Source organism: Phymastichus coffea, unplaced genomic scaffold, assembly GCF_024137745.1.
Source record: "Phymastichus coffea isolate CEN01 unplaced genomic scaffold, Cenicafe_Pcof_1.1 PCOF00060, whole genome shotgun sequence".
Classification (NCBI taxonomy): Eukaryota; Metazoa; Arthropoda; class Insecta; order Hymenoptera; family Eulophidae; genus Phymastichus; species Phymastichus coffea.
Window position 1 is genome coordinate 584,070 of NW_026706871.1, and position 26,206 is coordinate 610,275.

At 35.1% G+C, this 26,206-nt stretch overlaps 2 protein-coding genes across 2 annotated transcripts; one reads left to right on the forward strand and one right to left on the reverse strand.

The window, feature by feature from the left end:
• Positions 1–11,976: 11,976 nt before the first annotated feature.
• LOC131666734 (uncharacterized) lies at positions 11,977–20,498 on the reverse strand. Its single transcript, XM_058939612.1, has 17 exons — positions 20,219–20,498; positions 19,603–19,814; positions 17,989–18,207; positions 17,567–17,681; positions 16,310–16,683; positions 15,317–15,807; positions 15,030–15,244; positions 14,777–14,933; positions 14,546–14,708; positions 14,228–14,387; positions 13,697–14,019; positions 13,397–13,461; positions 13,263–13,322; positions 12,788–12,974; positions 12,423–12,599; positions 12,220–12,332; positions 11,977–12,136 (listed from the first exon to the last, which is right to left on the reverse strand). Exons 2-17 carry the CDS (start codon positions 19,693–19,695, stop codon positions 12,064–12,066), a joined length of 2,985 nt encoding a protein of 994 aa, XP_058795595.1. The 5' UTR covers positions 19,696–19,814; positions 20,219–20,498; the 3' UTR covers positions 11,977–12,063.
• A 373-nt stretch (positions 20,499–20,871) lies between these two features.
• LOC131666735 (G2/mitotic-specific cyclin-B3) lies at positions 20,872–25,960 on the forward strand. Its single transcript, XM_058939613.1, has 7 exons — positions 20,872–21,119; positions 22,249–22,534; positions 22,610–22,978; positions 23,385–23,822; positions 23,921–24,076; positions 24,138–24,418; positions 24,504–25,960. Exons 2-7 carry the CDS (start codon positions 22,283–22,285, stop codon positions 24,553–24,555), a joined length of 1,548 nt encoding a protein of 515 aa, XP_058795596.1. The 5' UTR covers positions 20,872–21,119; positions 22,249–22,282; the 3' UTR covers positions 24,556–25,960.
• Positions 25,961–26,206: the final 246 nt, after the last annotated feature.

Sequence of the window (26,206 nt, forward strand, 5' to 3'; positions counted from 1 at the left end):
GTCGCAACAAGGAAGTTCGCTGTGCTCGAAACATAACAAACGATGTTGGTTATGGATGAGTAGCCCTCGTGGTGTTCGATTCAATTGGTTATTTGACAACAAGATTCATTTTGTTGATATTTTTTTGTATCTCAAGCTTAATCAATCAATGAGAACAGTAATCAAGTAACCTGTGAAATTAAATACTCAAAAGTAAACATTTCCGGATAGATGTACACAGAAATGTTGTAAGGATCTCTTTGGTTCAACGTCAGATTTTTTTGCAGCCACGAAGACCTTAGTTTTGTTCTACAAAGCAACAGTCAAGTGTTCAGAGTACAAATTGTACGAGGGTGATATAGTGCGCATCCCACTCGATCTGCAGGTCTAAGTCCCATAAAAGACGTTTGATCAGAGATGGTGTAGAAATTGAAGTTTGCTTCTTGATTGTCTATAAATGGATGTTCAAAAAGTATGCTTCAGCTTTACTGTTTTTAAAACGCAAGCAGTCTAATATTTCAAAACAAAGCTGTATTCATGATACGCTCTATTGGTCATCTTTTAGCGAGTAAAATCAATTTCTGAAAAACGGCACTTAAGCGCCTATCGGTCTATCGCTATCGAGTAGCGCGCTTCTCGCCGAGAAATATCAATTTGAAGCGGTGGTATAGAGGAACATGCGTCAAGCTTTTCGCCTTTTCGCGATGTCATAATGGCCGGCTTTCCATTTTTATTTATATTTACCGCTGGCGCACACGATTCTTAGCCCTCTGGGCTTGACGCCTTTTCGTCTGTACTCTCATGATGAAACGGCTCACGAGTTTTCTATGGCATTGCCTCCATTCGCTCACGAGATATTCCTTTTCTTCGTTCCTCCCTTTCACGTTATTGGTATTTGAATTGTGATGCGATCGAAGTTTAAAATTATATTATCATTTGTAAAAAAAAACAGCCAATTTCAAATGCGTGACTGAAAATTTATCATCTCTCTCTCTAATTTACCAATTCCTATTCGAGCTGTAAAGTTAAACAATCATTCGAGTTTTTTTAAGTAAGCGACGTTTTCATGCAATTTGAAGCTATGGAGATCTGGCACAAAGAACAAATTACGAAGCGCTCTTAGCTTGAGTCGCAATTAGCTACACTTATATACATTTAGAATTTACACATCTTATCAATACCCTTGCTGTACCATTCTGATAATTTTAGAATTATTTTAGCGGCATATTTTCCATAATCAAGCTATGAGCTCATACTGTAGAAGGCAATCCCGAAAAAAATCAGTCGACGTTTTTCATAAGTTGTTCGACCTCCGTCGAAAAATATTTTAACTTGCATTCATAGATCTGCGCGAAAAAAATAAAGCAACGGCGAAATACTGAATAGTTCATCTTCTGACCGGAAGACGTTCGTATCCACGGTCAGCAGCGGTTTGAAATCTTCGGTTTTCAATTTCGCATAATGTCTTGGGCTTACCAAACTGACCTCGTGATAAGATAGGCCAGTGAAAAAGTTTCAAATTTTACGCATTTCATCGAGTACTGACCCTTATATATGAGCGTCCACGGGAAATGCGACGATCTTATCGAGTTCAAAGACCGAGACCAGTTCTCGATCACGCACTTCGACTCAATATTTTTTTTTTCGCCCAGAAGGATACGTGAATTCTTTATAACGTACACTTATCTGTCTACTGAAATGGTTGAAACAAGCTATCCTAGTGTCTTTCGAAATCACAAGTATAGATAAATTTTACTTAGTAGAAAAATGCACAATCTGTGCGCGGATAAGCGAATGGAACACGATTCGCGGATATGAATAGGTGGCTTTTATAGCTATATCTACTTTTTCTACTGAATTTGTTCGAAAATCAAAAACAGGTCGATATTACACTTAACTGGAATTTATTCATTCTATGGAAGTTATTTTCTATTTTTAGTTTCAATTTATTATTCGGGTGTTGTTTTTCATAAAAATGAATTTTATCAACGAATGAATGCTATAAAAACTGGTCGATCAAGCACTATTTCCTAATTGAAAACTGTTATGTACAAGCGACATCATTTCGATATTGTTCACCCTTTGTTTATTATGTATAGAGCAATGTTACAATCGGCTATAGAATTAAGCTAACCAATAAATGATACTTACTGATTTATTCTAAAGTGAGTTTTGAAAATTAAAACTTGAAGCAAAATTTTCGAATTACAATACTGTTCCAAAATTGTTTTGAAATTTAGTACAAATTCTATTACTCTAAAATCGCTGTAAGATTTCAATAGAACTGAAGTTGAATTTGATCCGTGGGAACTAATTGTGTCGATTTGTATTTGTTTTGTATTTCAACAATTCCAAAAGAATTTAATTAATTACCTCAGAATAATTTTGAATCAACGTTATAATTTAAATTATTTTTATATAAAATTATATAAATGTGCCATGTGAAAAAAGTTGTATGTCACGCACTGCCAAAGTGCTATAAAGTTCGATTTGCAAGCTTTGTCACAATGTAATGACATAGTGCTTTCTTTAATTAATTGGAAAAGTTTCATGTTATGCATAAAGAAGTATCAAACATCAATCTCAAAATATTGTGTCCAATTTGAAATTATATATAATTTGACAAATTTAATGAAGCTTCTTATATTGGCAAATATTTTACTTCGAGGAAAATAAAATCTACTGATCAAATTGAAGTAAATTTGGTATTGTACAATTCTTTAATAGTAAATAAATCTATGTTTGGAAAAATCTTACTAAACTAATTCTATATGCGCTCAATCACATTAATTTTAAAAGTGCATGGATTCCTGAAAAGTATTTTTAATCAGTTAATATGATATAAAGACTGAATGAAACTGATTTGATGGTCAAATAACGCATAAAACATTTGATTTGGAAAAATAATGAAAACGAACTTTCAAACATTAAAGAAAAATAATTTTTATTTGGTTTTACATCGATCTAAAACATATTTAGAATGAAAAGGTGCAAAGTAGAGAATAGAGAAATGAGAGGCAAACTGTCGCTGAATGTCGCGTTTTCAATCTGCTATTCTATCATTGACAATTTCGTGCAAATGGGATCCGAGGGGATGCGCGCGTCGAGGCGTGCTCTCGGCTCACATTGGCGTTAAATAAGAGAGTAAGCCCCGGCGCGTTACCAGCCGGTCCTCGACATAATTGCCTGTGAAATCACTAGATGGGTTTTGCCTCGTTGTTTTCTTCGCTACACAGCGCCTGCAGCGTGGGCTCCGCTGATTTCGTGCGCTCTATCGTCGACGCGAACCGAGATTGTTCGGGGCCTTTAACGACCAGATGTAAATTTTTGTTTACTAGAAAATCCGAAAAAACGCGAACAGGATCTACTCAAACAAAATATCTTTCATGAACTGCACATAAAATCATATGAATCCGCATATATTTCATGTGTAAAATAAATGTATAAAAGTTTCTAGAACAACGGCATTTTATACTGAAAAAATTTATTATCAACGTGATTTCGAATGTTAACAATTTATTTGCTGCACTATTCCAATTTCCCACATTGGATACTCTTTAGGAACCGCGTGAATAATACTGATATCGAACACGAGATAGACGCGGTTTCGATACGTATTGTTTTCGATGCTATAGCCAAAAATTGTCGGCAAACAACAGGAATGTTATTTTTTGAATGATACGACTTGTCGATTCTAAATGATTATTCTTGATCTTGCATTTATCAATATTATCTGTTCATCTAGTATTTATTTTTTCAATACCAAATATATTAAAATTATTCTGAGAACGCTTAAGCATAAATATTCAGAGTTCAATTGCAAAAGACTCAATGAGATATTGGTAATGTCATACAAAATACATCAAGTAGTAATATAAATAAAAACACGCTCATCGTAAAAACACATGAAACTAAAGCTTATTGAAGATTGATAACAATGTTTCGCAAGTTGTTTCAACGTAATCGAAAGAAAAGTGCAGCTTGTATTTATCTAGACTTCTACTAATCGAATTTCGCTTCTCTCGGAGCTGCTTTCTTTTCATTCGATTCAGCCTCTCAATACCCTATCTTTTTTTCCATTCGACCTGAAAAGAAATTCTTTTGAGTGATTCGGCTCCAGTAAATTACGTAACAAAACATTCTACAGTGGTAGGTAATCAGAACGTACTTGTTATCGGATTCTTAATCTCATTATACCAAGAGAATGTTTGAGTATTTGTACATCTCACGCAAAACAATATTGTTACATTTATCTTGAGCACTTCCTAATATTGTAAAATTAATCAATTGTTCTTTAGAATCACAAGTTTGTTATATCGTATATTGACATTGAGGTTGAATAACCTCCAAACAAACGGCTAATATGCGATTACTGAATCGCCAAGCAAGCTACGATCTACATATAAAAGTATACATCTTTGACTGACACAGCTTTTCCAGAAAAATGCGAACAGGTCTGTATTTCAATTGCACATGCATGAAAGTGGAAATGCTCGTTCCAAGTTATGCATATTGACGATGCACAGAAATCGATGGTCAAGCATCGAATGAGATAGACATCAAGGGAGGCAGCCAGTGGCCGTAGGACGTGATGAAGTAAAGCGGGCAAACATCGTTCGGTCAAGTGAGAAACTCCGAACCCCGTGTTATTGTGGATGACGGCGCGCGTCATTTGATCTCGTGCCCAAAGTGCCTTTGCGTTTGCTGATGTCGACGAAATAAGGACAGAGACAAATACTTGGGGTCATCGTGGCTTCGATATTCCCTTAGTGATCTTATTCTTTGTTGGCGCAATCACGTGGAATACCTCTAGAATTGAAAAAGAGATAAATTTTATTTTCTTACTAAACTTTTGCCAGATAAATTAAAAACTTGCACTCAGTAGTACTCTTGCACATGTATATTAGTCGGAAAACTTTTCTAAGGAATTGCGATTAATGCACGACGTATAATTGCAGTAAACTTATCAACGAGTAGAATAAGTAAAACATAATTGAATAAATATTAATCGATGTCAAATATTTCAACTATCGCAATAAAATTGAATATTTGAGGAGGGAAAAAAACGAATTAAAATACATTTAAAACTCAATTATGAGGGCAAAACTGAGCGTCAAATGACGTTGTTCAAGCTCCGCCACTGTCAGTTAGGAAGCCTCTGTTTCACTGCTGCTAAAGCTCGCAAAGTTGAGCACTGATGCTCAGGGCAAAATAGAGCGAGCGAGAGAGAGAGAACAGTTGGCCCGGAGGCCGGCCAACCTAATGGAAACAAGAAATTGCGGCAAACAGGGTTAGCCACGGGCTGGCGCGCGCGGCAAATATCAGCCGGCAGCGCCATAGGCAACCTATAGTCGAGCGATTTTCGTATTCTCTCTTCCTTCCTTCCTCGCCGCACAGTCTCTCCTCTCTGTTTATGCGAGTATCCTGTGTTCGATCGCTGCTTTGTCCTTCTGGCCCGTTCGCTATACTTCTCTCTTTCTCTGCATCTCCTCGATCGTTGCCGAACCATTTTCTGTACTTATCTATCATTGAACATGCCTGACCACGCGTATACTGCACTACTTACGACAGCTATCGCTTGTTTACCAGTTAAAAGAATTATTACCCTACAACGTATTTCCATAATCACTTCATTAGCAATGCCGAACCAAGCGAGTTATGCACCATATGTAGTGCCATTCATTCAAATAGATCACAAGAGTTGAGTCCACGATGAGAAAGAAACGTCGTACGTTTAGCAAATTTCATTGTGGGTCGAGAGGCTGTCACATTATAGGAGCACTAAACCAATTCTACGCGGACAACTTTTCGGGCGCACTATAAAATATTATATAGCGTAAAATACCCTGCAGACAAAAAAACCTCTTACCCTTTTGTATATAACTTATCAATTTTAACAAAAATTTTTGGTTTCGAAAAGTACGCGAAACATGGGAAGTTGTGGAAACAACTCATATCATGAAAAAAACAAATACATATCGATGAACAATTTAATAAAACTTGCTAAATTACTTAAAGATTTTGTTAGTTTTACTGATGATCACACCGATAAGGCTATGATATATAGCATACATCAATTTTTAGGTATGCTTATAGTAGTTCATATTAAGTAAACTGGTTTCCAATTTTTGCACGCAATGATTATCCCGAGTCAGTGTTTAAACTACATGATCGAAGAAGTGAATAATATTGAAATAATATGATAACAAAGGTGACAAGTTCACCAATATACGTATATACAGTGGGAAGGGTGTATGATTTTAGAAATAAGTGATTCGATAATAAATTAGTTGACATAAAAAAACTCTAGTCGTAAGTGGGGGGAAAAGCCGTTTAAACGTAAGGAAAAGAGAGAAAAAAAAGATATAGTTAAATTAGAAAACAAATAAATGAATGAACAAGGAAGAAAAAGCAACACAAGATTTCATTTAGCTAATTATAACAAACGACTAATCTGTGATTGCCGGATCGTTAAGCAAGTAATGGCTATTCAAATTTATCTCACTTTTTACGCGACTCGCTTACCGCACGACGCCGCTTAGACGCCTTGTGCGAAAAGGGAGGCGCCTCCCAGAACAGCGTAGTGCCAATGCCTTGATCACGGGTACAACCCACACTACGCTATCCCTAAAAATCGAGGTAGGCCGAGTTGAGGCGGAGGCGCCTCGTAGGGTACCGTGTTGTACCCTCAGCTAAGCCACTGTTTGTTACAGACAAGTTGCAAACGCAAACACAGTGCAAATCTCGTACGATTAACATTATTACAGCCGAAGAAAAGGACGCAAAACACTTGACCCACGTTGGTGATCGAGTCTCGCACTGGATACGAAACAGCACTCGAGAACTTAGTTTCGTTGACGGAAGAAGCGCGGAGACTCACACACCGAACAAACAGAGAAAAGAGGACCGTACATGGTGGTTTTCCAATCGTAACTGTACGGCGTATCCTTACGCTCCTCTCAAGAGAGTGAGTAACACGCTGTCAACTGATTGGGCCTGGTCGCGGTAACCAATCAGTGACGAGCGTGGGAAAAGGAAGTCTCGGGGCCCGCGGCCATCTGTGCGTCGCCGACCAAAGCCGGCCGCTACGTATTCTTTCCGCGGCGAGAAGCTCCTGACCCGAGCGCACGCACGCGTTAGCCATTAGTATTGTCGCGCGTTTGTCTTTAATGCACTGTAAGGCCCACATATTTGCCATTACGCGAGGTACAACATTTATTGCCTTTCTTATTTCGCGGCGGAATCTATCAGCGTGCACGTGAAGCGCAACTTCCGCAAACAGTCGGGTAACGAGAAAATCGTCGGTGTGGTAAAAGCGGTGTTATATCAAATATATCGGAAACTTGAGTAAAGACAAAATGAAATTATTCTAGAAAAACATATTGTGAAATGTCACAAAGAATCACCAGTAATAGCATTTTACAATCAAATGAAAAATATATTTACAGTAATGTCCTTTCAAATATTCTAAAATAAATATTTTTCAATGACAGATGGATAAAGTTGCATTCACTATCTTCAGACTATACGAATTCATATGATCGAATATTTATTCACGTCTAATAAGAAAAAATTTATACTTTCAATTAACTTTTGAAGAGAGTTGTAATTTGGAAGGTATGCAGATGCAACTTAATTGTTCAATATATACGTAAAAATAAGTATTTCTAAATAAAATATCAGATTTGTTAAGCTCTTGTTTTTACTTAACATGCTATATATAAAATATGCATAAAACGATGAAGAAATTTTTAATAGAAAAATAATTCAAACAATTCAAGCGTAAATTTTTCTTTATTCTATATAAATTATTATTATTATTTATTTTAAATGCAAGTTAAATTTGAATGCAATTCCCATAAAATTTGAATAAAATTTAATCAAAATCGATGTGAAATTCATGCAAAATTCATAAAAATTTTATATGAATTTTTTTGAAAAGTATAGATAAAATTCATATATTTTTAGCAGCAACTGTTTGAACTGCTATATCGTCCGTTTATGTTGGACACGAATGAATAAAAAATTACTTGTACCAAGCAAAGAAAAGTGCTATGGTAGATTTTAATTTTGTTACAAATATTTTTACATAACAACCGTGGCATAATCTCTTTCAATATAACCCGCATAAAGTAATGGCTTTTGCGTGTTATTTTTCATGTACAAAGTGCCATCTTGACTATGCAAGGTTAAATAAATCTGTCGATTAGACGAATGGAATTTTCATCTAACGTTTTCACTCCTGTTTAAATCCAAACTACTTACAAACTTTAGAAAACATTAAATTCAAAGTATAAATAATTTATCAACTGCTGTTACTTCTCTAGCAATAGCTTTTAACTACGCAAATTATAGTTAATACTTTCAATTTGTTTATTGTTTCGTGACACGGTAAGCCTATATGTCAAAACTTATATGCTTTATTTGTTTGAATGATTTAATGCTGTCAAATTATATGTGATATAGTACAATATATATTTTGCGAATTGAATAAAGAAGATAGAAACGAACCAAGAGAGAATTATACGCAAGAGTACGTGAATCGGTTATCAAAGCAATAAGAAAAAGAATAGAAGTCTCACATGGAGATTGAATGCAGTCGAATATGTTAGAGTTTAAACATTACATTTTTTCTTACATAATATCTAAAAAGTTCTGTGTGCATAATTTAATTCTGTACACAATTTCTTACGCATTTTCATCAAGGATTTCATCGAGAGTAACGATAAGAATTTTACGGTGTAATTAATTTAAATAGCTTTCAACTAGTGAAAAAAATCCACTGTAAGCATCCTTTAACCTAAAAATGACAGAGAATATAATTGAACGTTGCAAGAGACTTCTTAATCATGTTAATCATTAGTATCTCCAAAAAAGAATGTTCTTACACCCTAGTAATTCGTTATATTTCTGATCCAGAAATGTTATGGCATTATTTCTTTTTAGAGCTTCTATACGTAGAATTACTAAGTAGTATTATTCAACACTAGCTGAAGACAATTTTTTTTTAGTTTCCAGTTTCATGCGTACATTTAGTGTACATTTAAGTAATATTAATTTTTTCAACTAATTTTTGCAATAACGTTTATTTAGCGATGGATATTATGTAGTACATTTTAAAAACGATCTATTCGTAACGATACAATCTTCTAGATATTTGTCTAGACTTATGACGATTATCTTCGCAATGAGTAAATTATCATTACAGCAACTAAATAATTAATACATGCAGTGTTTATTAAAATTTTAATCAGCATTTCTTTAAAATGTTCATAATTTGTGTACAGCACCACACAAACCAAAATGACTAAAACGTGACAGTTTCATTCTGTGATTTTCGTCGAAAAATCTTTTGTACTTGTCGACGGAATAAAAGATAACAATCAAAGCAAAATAGAGTCGAGTACAGAGATTGACTTTCGCTTGAAGTCGGTAAGAAAAAAAAAAGAAAATGAAACCCGTTCATTTTGCCATGCAAAAGACCGTTAGCAGCTTACACCGTAGACGCGAGCCTCTCCGCAGAGAGAACTTCACGCTTGCAAAACTCCTTGGCGCTCGCTTTTTTAGCATGAAAATGGCCAATTACGCGACTAACAAACTCGCGCTCGCTCGCCCTGGTAACTCATTTAGCCGGCTTGAAGGACATTAGTTAGGCGTAAATGCCAGTGCTTGTCGCATTTTTATCCCTGATTACCTGACACGACGACGCGCTAATCCGGTTACAATCGACTCAACTTGCAAAGCAATTCGCGCCCGATTGGCGCGATTCTCTTCTTCCTCTCTCCGCCTTTCCTCCATCGCCAGGACTCTCCGCTGCGTTTTCGTGACGCTTGTATTCGCACTTTCAGAGCAAGCTTTATTCTTTGCAAAGTCGCTCTCCTAACTCATTGAGACAGCGTGAATAGAAAGTTTTTGTGCGACTTCCGACGCTTGAGAGCTTTTCCGATGAGTGCAAATCAGGTGAATGTCACTGTAAATGCATGATGCCACATTTTCATTATATCCAAAGCTATTCGTCAGGTAATATATAATTGAAAAATTATTATTCAACTACAGGAAGGGTCAACCCAAATACAATAATCTTTAACACAACGTCCATTTCACAACTGTCGACGTTTCGCTGATTATGTTTTCAGCCTCATAAGGAAGTCTCTTTATTGTAATATAACAATTACACAAACATGAATATTGCAATAAATTATATATATATAGGTTATTTCAAACAGTATTCACAAGAATCAATTGAATTGTATACTAATATCATAGCAAAAACTATATGTTAAGTTAGGTATATAAAGTTACATTGTTGCATTCTTATTTTTATTTTATATAAATTTTGAAATTATGTACATTAAAACAACGAGAATAGAGGCGATCGCAAGTTCTAGCAAAAAATGCATATAACGAGAAAGACGAGTAACCCAGCGGGGCGAGGGGGGGAGGTAGGCACTCGAAAAGTCGGTGTGCACAGCAGCGGGGCGGCCCGATAATCGAATAGAGTGCTTACTCTCCCGCACGCGAGATTGCCGCGGATGTCGCCGGTGCAAAGTTAAATTAAATCAGCGTCGGCGGCGGCAGTAGCGCGAGCAGCTAATATTGTAGTTTATCTGGCGAGACATTAGCGTGCTAAAATATGCGCTTACGAGAGAGAGAGAGAGAGAGAGAGAGAGAGAGAGAGAACTTAAAATCAAGATGCCCGAAGTTGAGCAAGCGCAGCTCGCTGCTGCATCCTTCCTGCCAAGTCGCGCGTGAAAATGCTAATTATTATACCGATTATTAATACGAAAACTTGGGACAGCATATAGCTTGCACGCGCGCCTTCGCCATTCCTGCAAGTAGGCGACGACTTGTGTGTATATCCGTGGGCCGCCTGCAAGCTCTTCTCTCGCTTTATCTATGCCAGCGAGTTTCTAGTTTCAACAACGCGCGATATTGTTCGCTCGCTCTTGGGGCCTTTTCGGGGCTTTTCATCCGCGCTCATTTCCACGCGAGTTGTCTCTCCTCCCCCCTGCGCACATCTTCCTTCTCACCGGTTCTCACTTAATGAGCTACTTTCTTCAATGATTTTAGTTCGGCCGAAAATGAGTTCATTAGCGCTACTACTGTCGGATTTTCCAAGTTTTTTGTCGACTTTTTTGCACGCTTGCTCTTGATATCTAAATAGATCAGGTTACTTTTGTCTACCAACTTTTTAAGGTACATTCGTTCATTCTTATCGCATTCTTCATTTAATAAGATTGATAAACATCGCCACAGAAAATTATGATTTCTCTATTATTAGTATATATTTTTGTTACTATACTATGATTGCAGTTATAAATCGTTATAAACGGTTTTCAAGTATGCAAATTAACATTTCAAATTTTACATTCAAATTTTAAATCGCACCATCAAATGATACTACCACATATTATACCCAGTCGCATACGTAATGCATACCTCAATATCATTTAAAAAATTTACCGTGTTTCAAAATCACAACTCAAATGCATTACTCTTCAAAATCATCGTAGTATATTAATCTGTCAAGTAATAAGCGAAAGTAGCGGCGCGCATAATCGTCAGGCCATGTTCTAGTGCAAAATCACGGGGAACCATTATGAACGTATAAGATAATAAAGCCCTCGGCGTTTAGTGAGGTGTGTATGGCAGCGATGAAGTGGAGCGAAATCCGGTTGATTGGGGCGTATGCTAATAAACCTACCTCACTCTCAGTGCGCGTTTCCTTAGTTACATTATGTACGCACCCATCTATCCCCCCGCTCTCATCCGCCTCTCTCCCCGAGACTAAAGTTTATTATCCTTGTTAAAGAATTAACTTGCCTCACTCAACTTTTCCAATTTTTTTTTGTTTTATGGGGCTTGTTTTAATAACTTTATACGCTGGTAGAACTACATCAAAAGCTTTCGTTGCGGGTGGCCAAGTTAATAATGCTTTAGATGAATTTGAAGAATGCCGTGGAAACGAATTATGTTCAAACTATTTTAGCAGTTTCAGCAAGTTTTTATTAACACCGTGTAAAAAAGCAAATGTATAAAACTAAGTCTTTACTCTTGTAATATAATGATTACAAACTTCCAATTTCAAGCCAATGTAGCTTTTTGATGTTTCATGTCTTCAATAGGACAGCTATCACTTTTTGCAAACTTGGCATATCTGAAACAAACAGTACACAATTTATCGAAAAAGTCGTAACCAATCAAAAAAGGGATTGAAAATAAAATCACGTCATGGCTTACATTCTTGTATACTTGGCTTTCTCGCTGGCTAATAAAGATGGTTTTGTGGATTTGAGTGAATCTAATAGATGATCTTGCTTTACATCTTTAGGATCATGATTTTTCAAATAGTCCTGCAAGCAAAATATACTCGCTCACGTAGTTACGTAAAACGTGAAATTGGCTAAATATCTTAAATTAACAAGGCATAAATATCAACTCACCGTGCCAGAAGCATCTATAGCTCCTTCAATTACATTAAGTCTTGCTTGTATTACAACGGCATTTAAATCAGCGCCCGTAAACCCATCCGTCATTTTCGCTATGGCTGTCAAGTCTAAATTTTGCATGTCGATGCCATGCATCCGGCAAACAGCTTCTAAAATTTCTTTCCTGTCACTCTATAACATAGACAAGGAAAAAATTTTTCGAAAAATCATTTTATAAACTATTTTTCCAGTCAATGACTTTTTCAATGAGGATGCAATTACATTTTATGTGTATTAAAAATAATACTCATAAAATGTCATTCAACTAAAACAATTTTATTGGTTATTGGATTTATATAATATTGTATGTCTACACCAACCTCGTTTGGCAGTGGACAAAGCAGTGATCTGTCGAGTCGCCCAGGTCTCAAAAGCGCAGGATCAAGCAGATCAGGGCGTGAAGAGGCGGCGACAACCGCGACTCCCTCCCTTCCTTCAATTCCATCCAAGTGAGTTAGCAACTGATTTACCACACGATCGGTCACGCCAGTGCTGTCGTGGCCTCGCCTGTTTTACATTTACAGTAAAAAATACTGAAGTTTTCGATTCACTCAAGAATTGATTTTCATTGTCTGAATTTTCTTTTTGATATTAAATACAAATATTAATATTTCAAGATTTGTTAATCTTATTTTTATAACTTGGAAAAAATATTACTATTTACTCGCTTTACTAATCTATTTACAATATTTTGATAAAATAACTTTTGTTAATGAACAATTTATGATTTGAGGGACATATTCATAATGATTATATCTGATTTGTTTGAATAAGAAATTACATTATTTTACAGACCTTGGCGCAAGGCTGTCAAACTCATCAAAGAATAAGACACAAGGTTTCGCTCTTTTGGCTCTGAAAAACATTACATTTATTCTATCCGTGAATAATTATAACAAAAAATAGCTTATTAGTTGTAATCAACATACTTTTCAAATACGTTTCGCACAGCTTCTTCACTAGCTCCAATATATTTGGATAAAAGTTCTGGTCCCTTCATAATTAAATTAAATAATAAATAAATCGATGAAGTAACCATCAAGCTGATTACATTAATGTGGCAGACAGATTTCCTAGTTATTGCATAACATATCGCAAATACGATACGATGCACGTAACATTTTGATAAGAAAAGGTAATAAACGCGAGTGTCGTCTAGCCACAAAACGTAATATTTTACAAATGAGATTAAAGATAGCCACAACAGTTCATGGATGATAAATAATTACCTTGATGCTTATCAAGTTTAGGCCACACTCCTTGGCAATAGCACCTGCTAACATGGTCTTTCCAGTACCAGGCATTCCGTACAATAGAATGCCACTTTGCAATTTTATCGGCGCCTTTTTAAAGATTTCTGGATATTTTAGCGGCCAATGTAGAATCTCGATGAGAGAGTCCTTTACTTTCGCTAGTCCGCCCACATCTGACCAGCTATGACCGACACCTTTGTACAAACTTACCCCGTGCAATGATAGTGGTAAATATCGCGAAAGACTTTCAGACAAGTCAGCATCGCAAAGCCGTAGAGAACCTTCTATTTTCTCTTTTACTAATATTGCAAAAAAAAATGTATTACATTTTAGTAATAATTCAAACGGCGAATACAGAACTGTGTTAAAAATTGTTCCTGATTAAAGTAATTTATTTTCAAATGTTTTTATAAATACCTAATATTAATATATTATTATAATATATTATTTTCGGCTGAAGACTTTACAAAAAATAATTTTAAATTTTATAGAAAAATGTGTAGGTACCATGTCGTTTCCAGGTGGTGAAAGCGGCTTTGTCAGCTAAGACGACGAGATCTTGAACGACCCAGTCCTCCGTTTTGTTCCCATAATAGTCCCAATCAATCTCCTTCGCAAGGTACAATTTGTCTTGGAGACTCGATCTCAGAATTTTGATTCTATCCTCCTGTCGAAGCAAATTTGTATTCAGCATTGTCATATAAAAAGAAAACTATTCAACACTTTAACCTTCCGATACAATTTATTGTATTGTAATTTTCTTCATCATAACTATCTAACATAAATTTAATTAAGAGATATATTTCATTAGTTTTGTAAAGATACCTTTTCTAAATTTGGTATCGTCAACATCGTTCTAAAGAAGTGAACCCCTCGAGCTTCTTTTAATTTCCTACCTACTTTGGTAATGTCTGTACACGTCGCAACGACTGAAATAGAATTCGTCGACTGACATTTATTTATTGCACTAAAAATGGCATCGGTAACTCTGCAATAAATAATTATATTGAATGTATTTCCATGCGTATTAGTAAAATAATATTCATCGACAATCACCTGGCAGCGTTCATAGAATCTGGAGTATTCTCATCCGTACTCACAGGCGCAGTGGTAATACTCTCAATATCATCGAAAAATATAATTGACGGCTGGTAGTAGACAACTTGAGATATTTCTACGGCTAAGAACTTCTGTACGAGCTCTACTTTTTTCCCTGATCAATATTCAAAAATGTAATAAGTAATTTTATAACTAAAAATACTGTATATTATTCTATGCATATGAGCATCGAGAAATGAAAATAACTTGCCTTTCAAAGATCGACAGTTAATATAGCGAGTATTAACGAAGAATGGAGGTTCACTAAGGGTTTTACGAAGCAGCTTACAAACTGTTGTTTTGCCAGAACCTGTTGCACCACTAATTAAAATGTTTTCTCTCTCATAGTCAAATTTTTTAATGTTGTAAAGTCCTAGGCTAAGTGTAAGAACATTCATACACTCAGTAATCAACTGCTGCAGTACGCTAAATTTGAAAGCATCGATAAGACACCGTTTTACAAATATTCAGTAGTTCGGTTTTGTCAAAATAACTTACCTTGTCGATTCTCTACTGATTCGCATTTCTATGTCATCCGATTCATCTTCTGTCATTCGTAAATCTTCTATGGCCGGCATATCGTTGACTTTAATCTCAACTGAACCTAAACTTTCTTCATCGAAAAATGCAAACTTGCAATTTTCCGGTGACATTTTGATGAAACAATAATTTCCATCTTCGAAGGCAATTTTACTATATGAGTTGATCAATAATTTTTTCATCGAGCTGTTGTGACTCACGTACGATCGCAACATTTCTTCGGATACTGGCGTTTCGCTTGGAAAAATATCGAGTGTGGTGCATGTGGCATTATTATCGTTAAGATCATTGACAAAAGTTAAAACCACTTTTGCGCCAATTTTCATTCGCAGGGTTGCTTGCAAACTCTCCGTTATGTAAATACATGGATGTTTAGCGAAGATTGCAAAATGTGCTTTGTTTGATTGAACAAAATAATCGTCTGAATCTTCCATAGTAGCAATTTCAACCTTAAATATAAATAATTCATTCGAAAAATCCATTCAAATAATTTAAAAATGTTCAATAAACATGATAAATATAATGCTATTATTTACAAATAAGAATATTAATACCATTAAATTTTACTTTTTCTAATTGTTCGAAGAGTTCAATTGCAAAATTTTAGCTAGTTTCTGCGGCAATTGACGAGAGCCGAATATTAATGATCCAAAAATAATAAAATAGTTCAATTGAACTTAATACGGTAATCGAATTATATTTTTATATGTTCACTGAATTTATTTGTATATAATAAAAAATCTCACGATAAGAATGCACAGAAAATTTCGATAAATCCATTCAAATTATGCTAATAAAAATAATAAATGCACTTCTGTTAGTTTCTCTTTACCTCCAAATGATTAAGACTTAGCGACATCATAAAGCGTGTTTAAAACCCGATTCGATCATTTGTTGTAGAACGCAAAGACCGGTACATTACACGTATGCGTGCAGGCACGCTAAACTCACCATAAAGTCTGTGGGACCCTCTATCTTTTTGATGAACAATGCACCAGACTTGACGCTTTCGCGATCTTGCTTTACCTTTCGCAGCCAGGCAAACTTCATTCCGTTCTCAGTGCAAGCTGCCGGCAGCTGCGAGCGGTGAACGTAGATTTTGAAGGGTGCCTGCTGTGTCGATCCCGTCGGCAGCGGGTGCAGCCTGTACGTGCACTTTACAGCTGGAGTGGACGGCAAGTCGCCGAGAATGCTGTCAGCGCTGTCCTTGTCTGCCTCGTTCGATGAACTTTGCAAGGGTGCTGGCTTTGCGACTGCTGCATCGCCGACGTGGATTTCCGTGTTTTCTTCTAGTCGACCATACTTGAACTCGGGATTCAGGGACGCTGAACATTTTATTACATAAGTCATTTTTAAATAATATTGTGATTGAATTACTTTCATTATAGTTTTGGCTGATTACAATCCGAACCTCATTTTTCCTTTTATTTTGATAACTAAAAATATACATTATTTATTGCATGTTGAGATAATCAACGCGTCTCCTACAATTGGAGTATTTGAATACAAACATCACACGTTGTAAGACTTTTATCTGTAGTAATCTGGACTAATTTATGATAGAAGTTCTATTGAATATTTATTTACGTAATTAAAATGTGTTAGATTTTTGTTAGTTGATCGAAATACCAAACAAGCGCACGCCGCAAAAATTCATTGCTGACATAAGTTAAATAAAAAGATAACAGAATTCGTATAAAAGATTTAAAAGTGATCAATAAACGAAGTGCAAATTATACGAAAAGATTTAAACGATGATGAGTATTGCTGAATTTCCCATAACAAATCCTTACAAAAAGTGGGTAAGAATGTCAAGTTTTATTAATACGTTGCAATATTTATATATAAGAAATTTACATCTTCTAGAAAATATATACTGTTGTAGTAACAGCAGCGCTCTGTAAATTTCGAATGTTAAAAATCTTATTTACAGCTAATTTATCCAACCGAGCATTCTAGTATAATGATATTAATGGAAACTACTTTGCTATGCTATAAGTTAGAATTATGTGACAAGCTGTATATAAATTAATCTGTAATGCGATCTTAATATATTTGTATGCAAAATGAGAATGTATAATAATAAAAACGTAAATTGACATGAACGTATTCGGCTAATTTTATGAAAATTGAAATGATTTTTTAAATGTTTTTTTAACATGTTTTAATAATTAAGAGACGCTTGCGGAAGTGTCTGTTGGTACTTACTGACAATTAGTGTAACGGATAGAAACTTTGATATCCAAGCAACGATTGTTTGGCCTCTTGCTACAATTGTTATCTGGTTTAGCAAGTTAGCTTGAACGACGTCACTCTGCAGATCCTGCAAATCATGCAAATCATGCAAATAAAAAATGATTCGTTACGAGGTTGCGTGATTGGTTAGGACAGATATCGCACCGATGACCAGCTAAAGTACAGTATTTATTCACTCAACATTGTCAAATAAAGGTTAGATTTGTTAAGCAGTGTCGAGCGAGGCGCCAGTTAATTAGACAAGAGGAAATAAAAGAAACGTCCAGGCTGAAAAGCACATTATGTGGCGAGTCTCGAAGCAAAGTGGAGATAAGACGAAATAATAATAAAAGTAAAGGGTTGCCGCTGCAGAGGAAAAGAGCGAGTATACAGACCAGTATTTCTTGGTCGTGCGAGCTCTTGGGAGCCACGGCGAGGCTCGTTAAGGAGGGTGGCTCCTCGGCGCAAGACACAAAGACCTCATCGCCTTCCTTAATGTTTAAAGTCCTTGCAAATGTCGCGCTCAGGCAGAGCCTCGAGTTATCAGGACTTGGCCTCGCGTACCAAGATAAGTAATAATTGACGTCATTGTGCTGCACTCTCAGCGCCTTCGCCTGCGAACAATCAAGCACAAAAGAACGCGCGAGCTCTCTGGCTGAACAATATCGCTGTCATTTCTTCTTTCTACTAACAAGAGGGCAATCGACGTATATTTCAACAATCTGACGCCCTTCTCTCCCCCCTCCCTTTGAGCGATAATTCTCTTTCAATTTAAACTTGTATGCAAGACAAAATTCAAAATAAAAATATACTCAACGAAAAAGTCTTTAATGCTATCACGAATTTCATATGAGAGTTCTCTTATTTCTTTTTTATATTTTTCTTTTTCGTGGATAATAGTTTGCTTTTTAAAACAGACACCAATTTAGGCCAGATTATTCAGAGTCCAATAAATCTGTCAATGCAACACGAGTATATATGCACGGTTCGATTCATATAAACTTAACCGTGGTAAATAGCAATCTTTATACGGCATTATCGCGACGCAATATATTCCGAAAATTGAACGCGAAATCGTCATTAAAGCCGCTAATAAATACGCGCAAAGATCAAAAACCGTATAAACATAATTTCACTCAGCGACAAGCGCAGCGGACCAGTCAAATATATAATCAAAAGTGTTTATCTGCAATAAACGTTATGATAATTTTATACGGAAATTATAGTCGATTATTGATGGCGAATTACGATACCGCAGTGAATTTATGAAACCCAAGCTTGGCATTGCTTTCAATTTAATTTAAATTAATTTTATCATTCTTTATTGAATAGCTATCATATCTTTTCTCTGATTTTTCATCTTCTCAAATTGACAATAACATGCATTTTTTCAATTATAATTGAAATTTAGTGTGGTTGAAAATCCAATCTATAAAATAATTATTAAAACTTACATCAGGTAAAACAATGCAATAGTTGTCTGCCCGAACATTAATATTCGCGAATCACGAAGTTCAGAATCCTAATTACTTATTTGATGATGAAGCATCGATGACCTGCAAATTGCCAGAAAAAAATCATTTGGTGTCATTGACGCTCAATCCTCGAAAATCATTTAGATTTCGAACTTCGCGGCTCACGAATTCATGTCCGACCAGTGACAATGCATGTAATATTATCGAATTATCAAGATCGACAACCGATATCAAAGCAAGTAAATGGCAAAGTAGAAATTGACTGCGTAGCATAACTACAGTAACCTTCTTTAGCTTCGAGAGTTTACTCTTTGTAGTTTGATTATAGCAACGATAGCAAAGAATGTAGACGTCTATACTCGTTGATTACAGTTACGAAAAATTCAATCAACGGCCGTTTTTTTCCAGCTGTTCTCATATTTTCAATACTACTAATTACACGTAAGTTTTCATTACAAGCAATTAAATAAAATAAAAATAAGTGAATGCGAAAACGTTAATCTTTGATATTTAAATAAATAATTAAACATTCACCTTAGAAGACAATTTTCTAAGCCAGTGCTCCGGTAAATACGCAAAACAGTTGTTTGCCGTAACGTATTTCACAATAAATCTTTCGTCGTGCATCTCAATTACTTTATGTGAAAGTTATAATAAATAAAGTGTTTTTCTCACTCAACAAACATAAGGATCAATTGATATTTTTCGTCGTCAGTTGAATGCAAACATAATCGTCTTCTTGTTTGCTACAGTAAAAAATAAATATTCATATAATGTGTTTGGACGCTGTAGCGTTTTCCTTATTCTTGTTTTTAAAATATATTACTGAATTCTCAATAACAAATGGAAGTGTACTTTACGAAAATGTCATTATATTTATGTATCTAATCAAACGAACTGTAAATTGAAATCTTATAGTTAAAATAGCTATCAGTTAATTAAATGAAAATGCAGTTTCATCAAAGAGTAAATGTCTGATATAGTCTCTGAACGTAAAAAAATAAAAAGAGAAAGTACGCGCGCGCGGGTAGGGGTAAACGGAAAAAACGGACCAAGTCAGAACTCGAGAATGATTACTGAAATTTAAAAGGACGTGTTTTTTCTACTAGTCAATGAGAACAATATATAATATATATAAACACATGCGTACACATTGATGTTACACACACGCACACTTATGCAAGCACAGAACAAAACACGTTGCCATAAACGCGTTGCGTTGCTCCCGGCCGCGCTGCACGAATCACCTGTGAGCTCCTTTTTATTTATTCTCCCGTAACACTACTCTACTGCAATATTCGCTAAGTAATTACGAATCACACCAGTTTTTGTTTTTAATAAATTCAGACGGAAAAATACGCAACACGCTTCTTTCGCGATTCCACTTTTCTTGACGTCTGCTCTGGCTGTTTTGATAAGCACGAACTTTGTTCGAGGTTATGGGACGGTCAAAAGAACAGCTGGCTTCAAAAGAGACACCAGGCCAAACGACAATTAATATGAAATTTCAATTCTTAAACGTTCGTAACATTGGCATTATTTTGATTCTACGAGAAAATTAATGTATTTAGTAAGCATCTATCAGTAGCCATTAATCGAACGCATTTAAGAAAGGTTTTTCAATTGATTAATAAAAATTCAAACTCTCGGTCAGAAGATGACGCCTAGACGTTTGATTACCAGCAGACGGTATATCTCTCGCTGTAGTGAGCAGTGCTATTGGTTGGCGAACGTTTCATTTCTATCCAATGGGCGTGTAACTCAACGGTCTTCGACAATAATTTGAACAGGCGTCAACTTTAGTAGTCGCAGCGCCTGCAACCCGCAACAGCCCGCAAGCAGCAACGTACGAAGAGTATCAAGCGAGCGTTTTGTTCATCGTACCCTCCTCCCATCCATCCTAACGACGAGGATAACAATGAATTTCCAGAGATGACAATTTAACGGACTGCGTCTATCAACAACCAGCAGGATCAAGCCGGAGAGAATTTTAAAAGACGCTCCATCCGCTTTTGCGCTTTCTCTCCGACAACGATAGCCTATCAGTCCAAGTAAGTTACACATTATTGTTTTGGAACGGTTCATCATGGCTTCCTACAAATTGAAAGTACGTTAGGAAAGTCGATCGCGTCCCTGTTGAATGAAAGCCTCAGCCGATATCGGCAATATTATTTTGCACAATGTTATCAGTAACGTGTGAGAGGGAGGCTTTTCATTTCTGGAAAAACTAGAATTTTCCTTCCCGCGCGTTTTCCGCCATAAGTAACTAAAAGTGTATGTGCCGCTTCGACAAGGTAACTTTGATTTTGAGATTTCTCGGTACTTTTGACTGAATGGCGTGCCAATTTTACGTGGTTCAGGTGCCTGCAAGATTAAAGTATTGAAAGCCAACGGGTATTTCGAGTTCTCGGACATCACGGGTCCTTGTGTCGACGATCGATTTTTTGTTTGCAAGGTGACGGTTACAGTGAATACGACGCGACATTTCTTACCCCCTAGGTGCCTTGTTCCGTTGATTTTCCCAAATGAAAATTTAATTGTTAGACTTTCTTTGACTTGTGAGCTTTATTCTATAACAATATAATATTTTTGCATACAAATAAAAACGTGGTACAGAGAGTTAGCAAATAAGTAAGTCGATCAGCTGTAGCTTCATAAAATTTTTTATTTAATTATTATTTATTTCGATATCCCTATAAATTAATTTATGATATTATTAACCTCAAATCAATATCCTATCTTGCTTTTGTTTTTTTTTCATTGGATATATTAGTTTTACTAATTTAATAAATATTGAACTTGTAGCAAATAATTTCAGCACTTTAAAGAGGAATATTAAATTTATTTGTTCATTGGTCATTCAAATCTATAACCTAATTACAAATCTTTAAATAACAAAGTGTACACTGTGATATTTTCATACTTACACTCAATTAGAAATATTGTTACTTACAAACATATTTTGGGAAACTAAAGACTGGTAAATATAGAGCACTTGAAATATTAGATTTTATTTGTTAATCATTAGAAAATACAACAAAAATAAAATTCTTTAATCATAAAAATATTATAAGTCAAACTATAGTTGTTTGCTAATCATGACTAAAGAAAATTATCTCTTTAGTTGGTGAATGATAGGTTAATAGTCTTGATTACTAATTCATATATTTTCTGTTGTAGGAATAACAGGAAGTAATAAGTTTTTATTTCTAAAATGCCACCTTCCAAAATACTGAATGCACACGCTAAGGCAACCACGACCAACACTATTAGTGGGGTTGTAACACGACGAGGGCTAGCTACCCGACATACCAATTCAAATATTAATGCACCAGTGCAAGTTCAAATACAAGTACAAAAATCACAACCTATTCTGTTCAAAGATACAAGAATTAAGAGGAAAGCAGACGCATCTCCACTAAAGGACAAAGTAGCAAAGCGATCTGCTCTTGGTAACATTACAAATGTATGTATTGAAAATACTTTACATAATAATTATCATAATTTCAAATGTTGCTAATTGTTTGCTATTTCATTCTAGGCAATAGGAAAAACTATAGGGGTTCAAATTCATGATACAAAGAGAGTAACGAAAAAATTTGCTGTTAACCATCAACATATTAAGACTGTTGGTCAAACCACAAATATAGTAAAGCCTTTAGATAAAATTTTACCAAAGCAAGACAATCATATTCATGGAAAACAAAAGCAATCCCAACAACAGCATATAGCACGTATTAAGCCTTCTACAAAGAAAGAAGAGGATATTAAGATAGAAGCGCAGAACAAAGCTGTTATTAACTTGAGGCGGAGCGTAGAAACAGAAAAATCGGACGAAAGTTCTTTGTACGTCAGTGCCTTGGAATCACTATCAGAGGAGAATGCCAAACGGTTATCGCGGACAAATAAAGTAAGTTTTATTATTATATTACAATTCGATATATTTTATCAAATTTTAATTAAAATGATATATTTAATAATTTTTTAAATATTTTTTTCGATATAAATACAACATTAACCGTATAAGCGATTACCGATGTATGGTAAAATTATTGCATGTGAAAGTTAGGGGGTTCACTATTGAATGTTCGTTATGAAGCTCAAAAAAGCCGTTGAGTTTTAAATTTGAATTCAAAAATTAAAAATATTAACGTAATATTTGCATATATTTTGATAAAACTGCTAATTTACTGAATGACTTGTAATTATTATTCGTACTTAGAGTAAAGTATATATCAAAGTTTGATTCAAAAAATATATTTTATTTACAATAAATATGGAAGATAAAAATTCATAAAAATTGTATTATAAAACAGGAGCAAGAAAAGAAAACTACAGCGGGAAACAAACAAGCGGTTCCTCCTGTTCAAGAGGAATCCACTGCCCCAACGACTCGTAACCCGATCCCCAACAGAGTTTTACCAGCGGGCGTGCAATGGGATTTCGACGTGGAAAACTGGAATGACCCATACCAGGTGTCACATTACGCTATGGACATTTTTCAGTATTTAAAGGACCGTGAGCGTCTCTTTCCTGTGACGGATTACATGGAGCGTCAAGTGTGCCTGTCGCGATGGATGCGTGCTCTTCTCGTCGACTGGATGGTCGCGGTACAAGAGTCCTTCGAACTCAACCACGAAACTCTCTACTTGGCTGTGAAATTGGTCGATCTCTATTTGACCAAGGTTACTGTAGGAAAAGAAACACTGCAGTTGCTTGGAGCCGCTAGTCTATTTATTGCTAGCAAATACGACGTAAGTTTATTCATTCATGGTAATAATTTTCTTATAAAAATTGTTTTCTGATTGTTTTAATAAGACAATTTTGTTTTTATTTTTTTTTCTGTTTACAGGAAAGAATTCCTCCAATGATAGAAGACTTTTTGTATATATGCGACGGTGCTTATAATAGTAAAGACCTCGTGCGAATGGAGATAAGTATTCTCAAAGTGATGGACTTCGACCTTGGAATACCTTTATCCTACAGATTCTTGCGACGTTACGCCAGGGTCCGTAAATAACGTTATGCTTTAATTGTCATTTTATTTATTTCTCTGTTAAATCTTTTAGTGTGCTAAGGTCTCGATGCCAACGCTGACGTTGGCCCGTTATATTTTGGAGTACTCGCTGATGGACTATGCGACGATATCTTTGAGCGATAGCAAAATGGCGGCCACGGCTCTTTTCATTGCGTTACAAATGAAAGAATTGGGAGGCTGGACACCTACGTTAGAATATTACACGGGATATAAATTGGTCGATTTTAAGGATGTTGTTCTCATCGTGAACGAGAATCTGCTCAGGAAGCACAAAGATGCACTTGCAACTGTCCGAAACAAATACACTCATAAGTAATTTTTTTTTCTTAAAAATATGCATTTGATAGTGCACCTATAGTGTAATATATTTATTTGTTAAAACTTTTTCTCGTTTCAGAATATTTTTCGAAGTAGCAAAGGTGCCATTGAAAGAACATCTAGACTTGTAAAAACTCTAGTGTAAAATGTAAGTATTAGAGTCTGTAAAATGAGTGTCATACGTGTTGGTTACGTGGTTCATTTCAGAGCCAAAATTTAGACTGCGTGAAAATCTAAGTTTAACACTCAGTTAGCAACAAAACGAGATACTCACGGACATCGAACCGCGTCCATCAGTGTTCCTGCGAAGCATGTGTGATACGCGGTTGATAAAGAGCCTTGGACTCTATTGGTGTAATCAAATTTTTAATTTTAAGATACAGCTATATTGGAAATGGCTCGAGATGGATGATGGAGTTTGTATAATTTTATATAGATTTATACATTGAGTGGCCAATATGTCGCTCAATAATTTAAGCTATTTGGATTTTATATTCGTTGAAAAATCTATTATAGCGTCATACTTTTCTATATTGCTCTTGAATTTTGACAGGCTTATAGGGATGCCTTTCTTAGACATTTTTTTTATTGTATAAGTTTTTGTTTGTTTAATTTTTTAAAAAAGTTTAATATCCGTCAAAAGTCCTCTGTCCATTTTCAATAATCCGCATGAAATAGGTCATGTTACAAACAATTTTAACAGTGTCACGCTATAAGGTGACCATGAAATAGAAAAAAAAAGAATCAAAATTTTTATATAATGAAATAAAACGTACGTTATTTCGAATTGATTCTATCATGGACTAAAATAAAAGTGTAGCGCATTTTTTTGCGTTGTTGTGACAGACTGATAATGATATTAATGTATGTTTTTTAATCATACGACACATCCATTTTCAAATTAAAGTTGCATGAACTCGATGTATAAATGAGTTATCCTTTTTCTCACAATCTTACCCAGTAATTTATCCAAGTATGATTTTGCCAGTATGAATATCGTGAAATCAATTGAAAAGATACTCTAAATTTTTCAGCTTGATTCATCGTTATTTTGATCTACTAAAAAAATTAGCATCGAGCGATATGTAACGCTTAAAAATATGATAATCAATTTTTAGAAAGGCAATATCATCTAAATGTGATAAGATAAATTACGATATTTGATTTCTTCACTATAAGAATGTTGCTGCAAATTGGACGTGTAAACTTTTCTTAAGCAATGAATCAAATTGGTTATTTTTATGACTAAAATGTAATTTTTATGATCAAATATACCATAATACGACTGAGATATTAAATATTCGACTTCAAACGACTTTTATAACTTGCGATTTTCTTAAATCGATAAACGACTCGATTGCCAATGCCATTGTTTTATAATAAAAACCGTACGTGTACATAAGAACAAAGCTGCCATTGTTCAGAAATAAATGCTGCACGATGTACATAATGTTATAATATATTTACTATCAGTGGATGTACTATTATTGAATATTTTGGGCAACAAGTGTGTATGTGTAAAATTATAAATGTGACTTAATTTAAATCATGATTTTTCATTTGTAGTTATTCTCTTGTAATGCACATATTCCTTCACCCACTTATCGATAGATTATCGATCATTTTACAATTATAAAAATTTACCATAATTGGACAAACTTATATACCTGTAATTTAAATACATTCCATAACTAATACTCTATCAATATTTTCAATACAACTCGTGTGGACGAATTTTTTTCTTGTCATTGAATTGAAACTTAATTCTTTTGTGATAAGTTT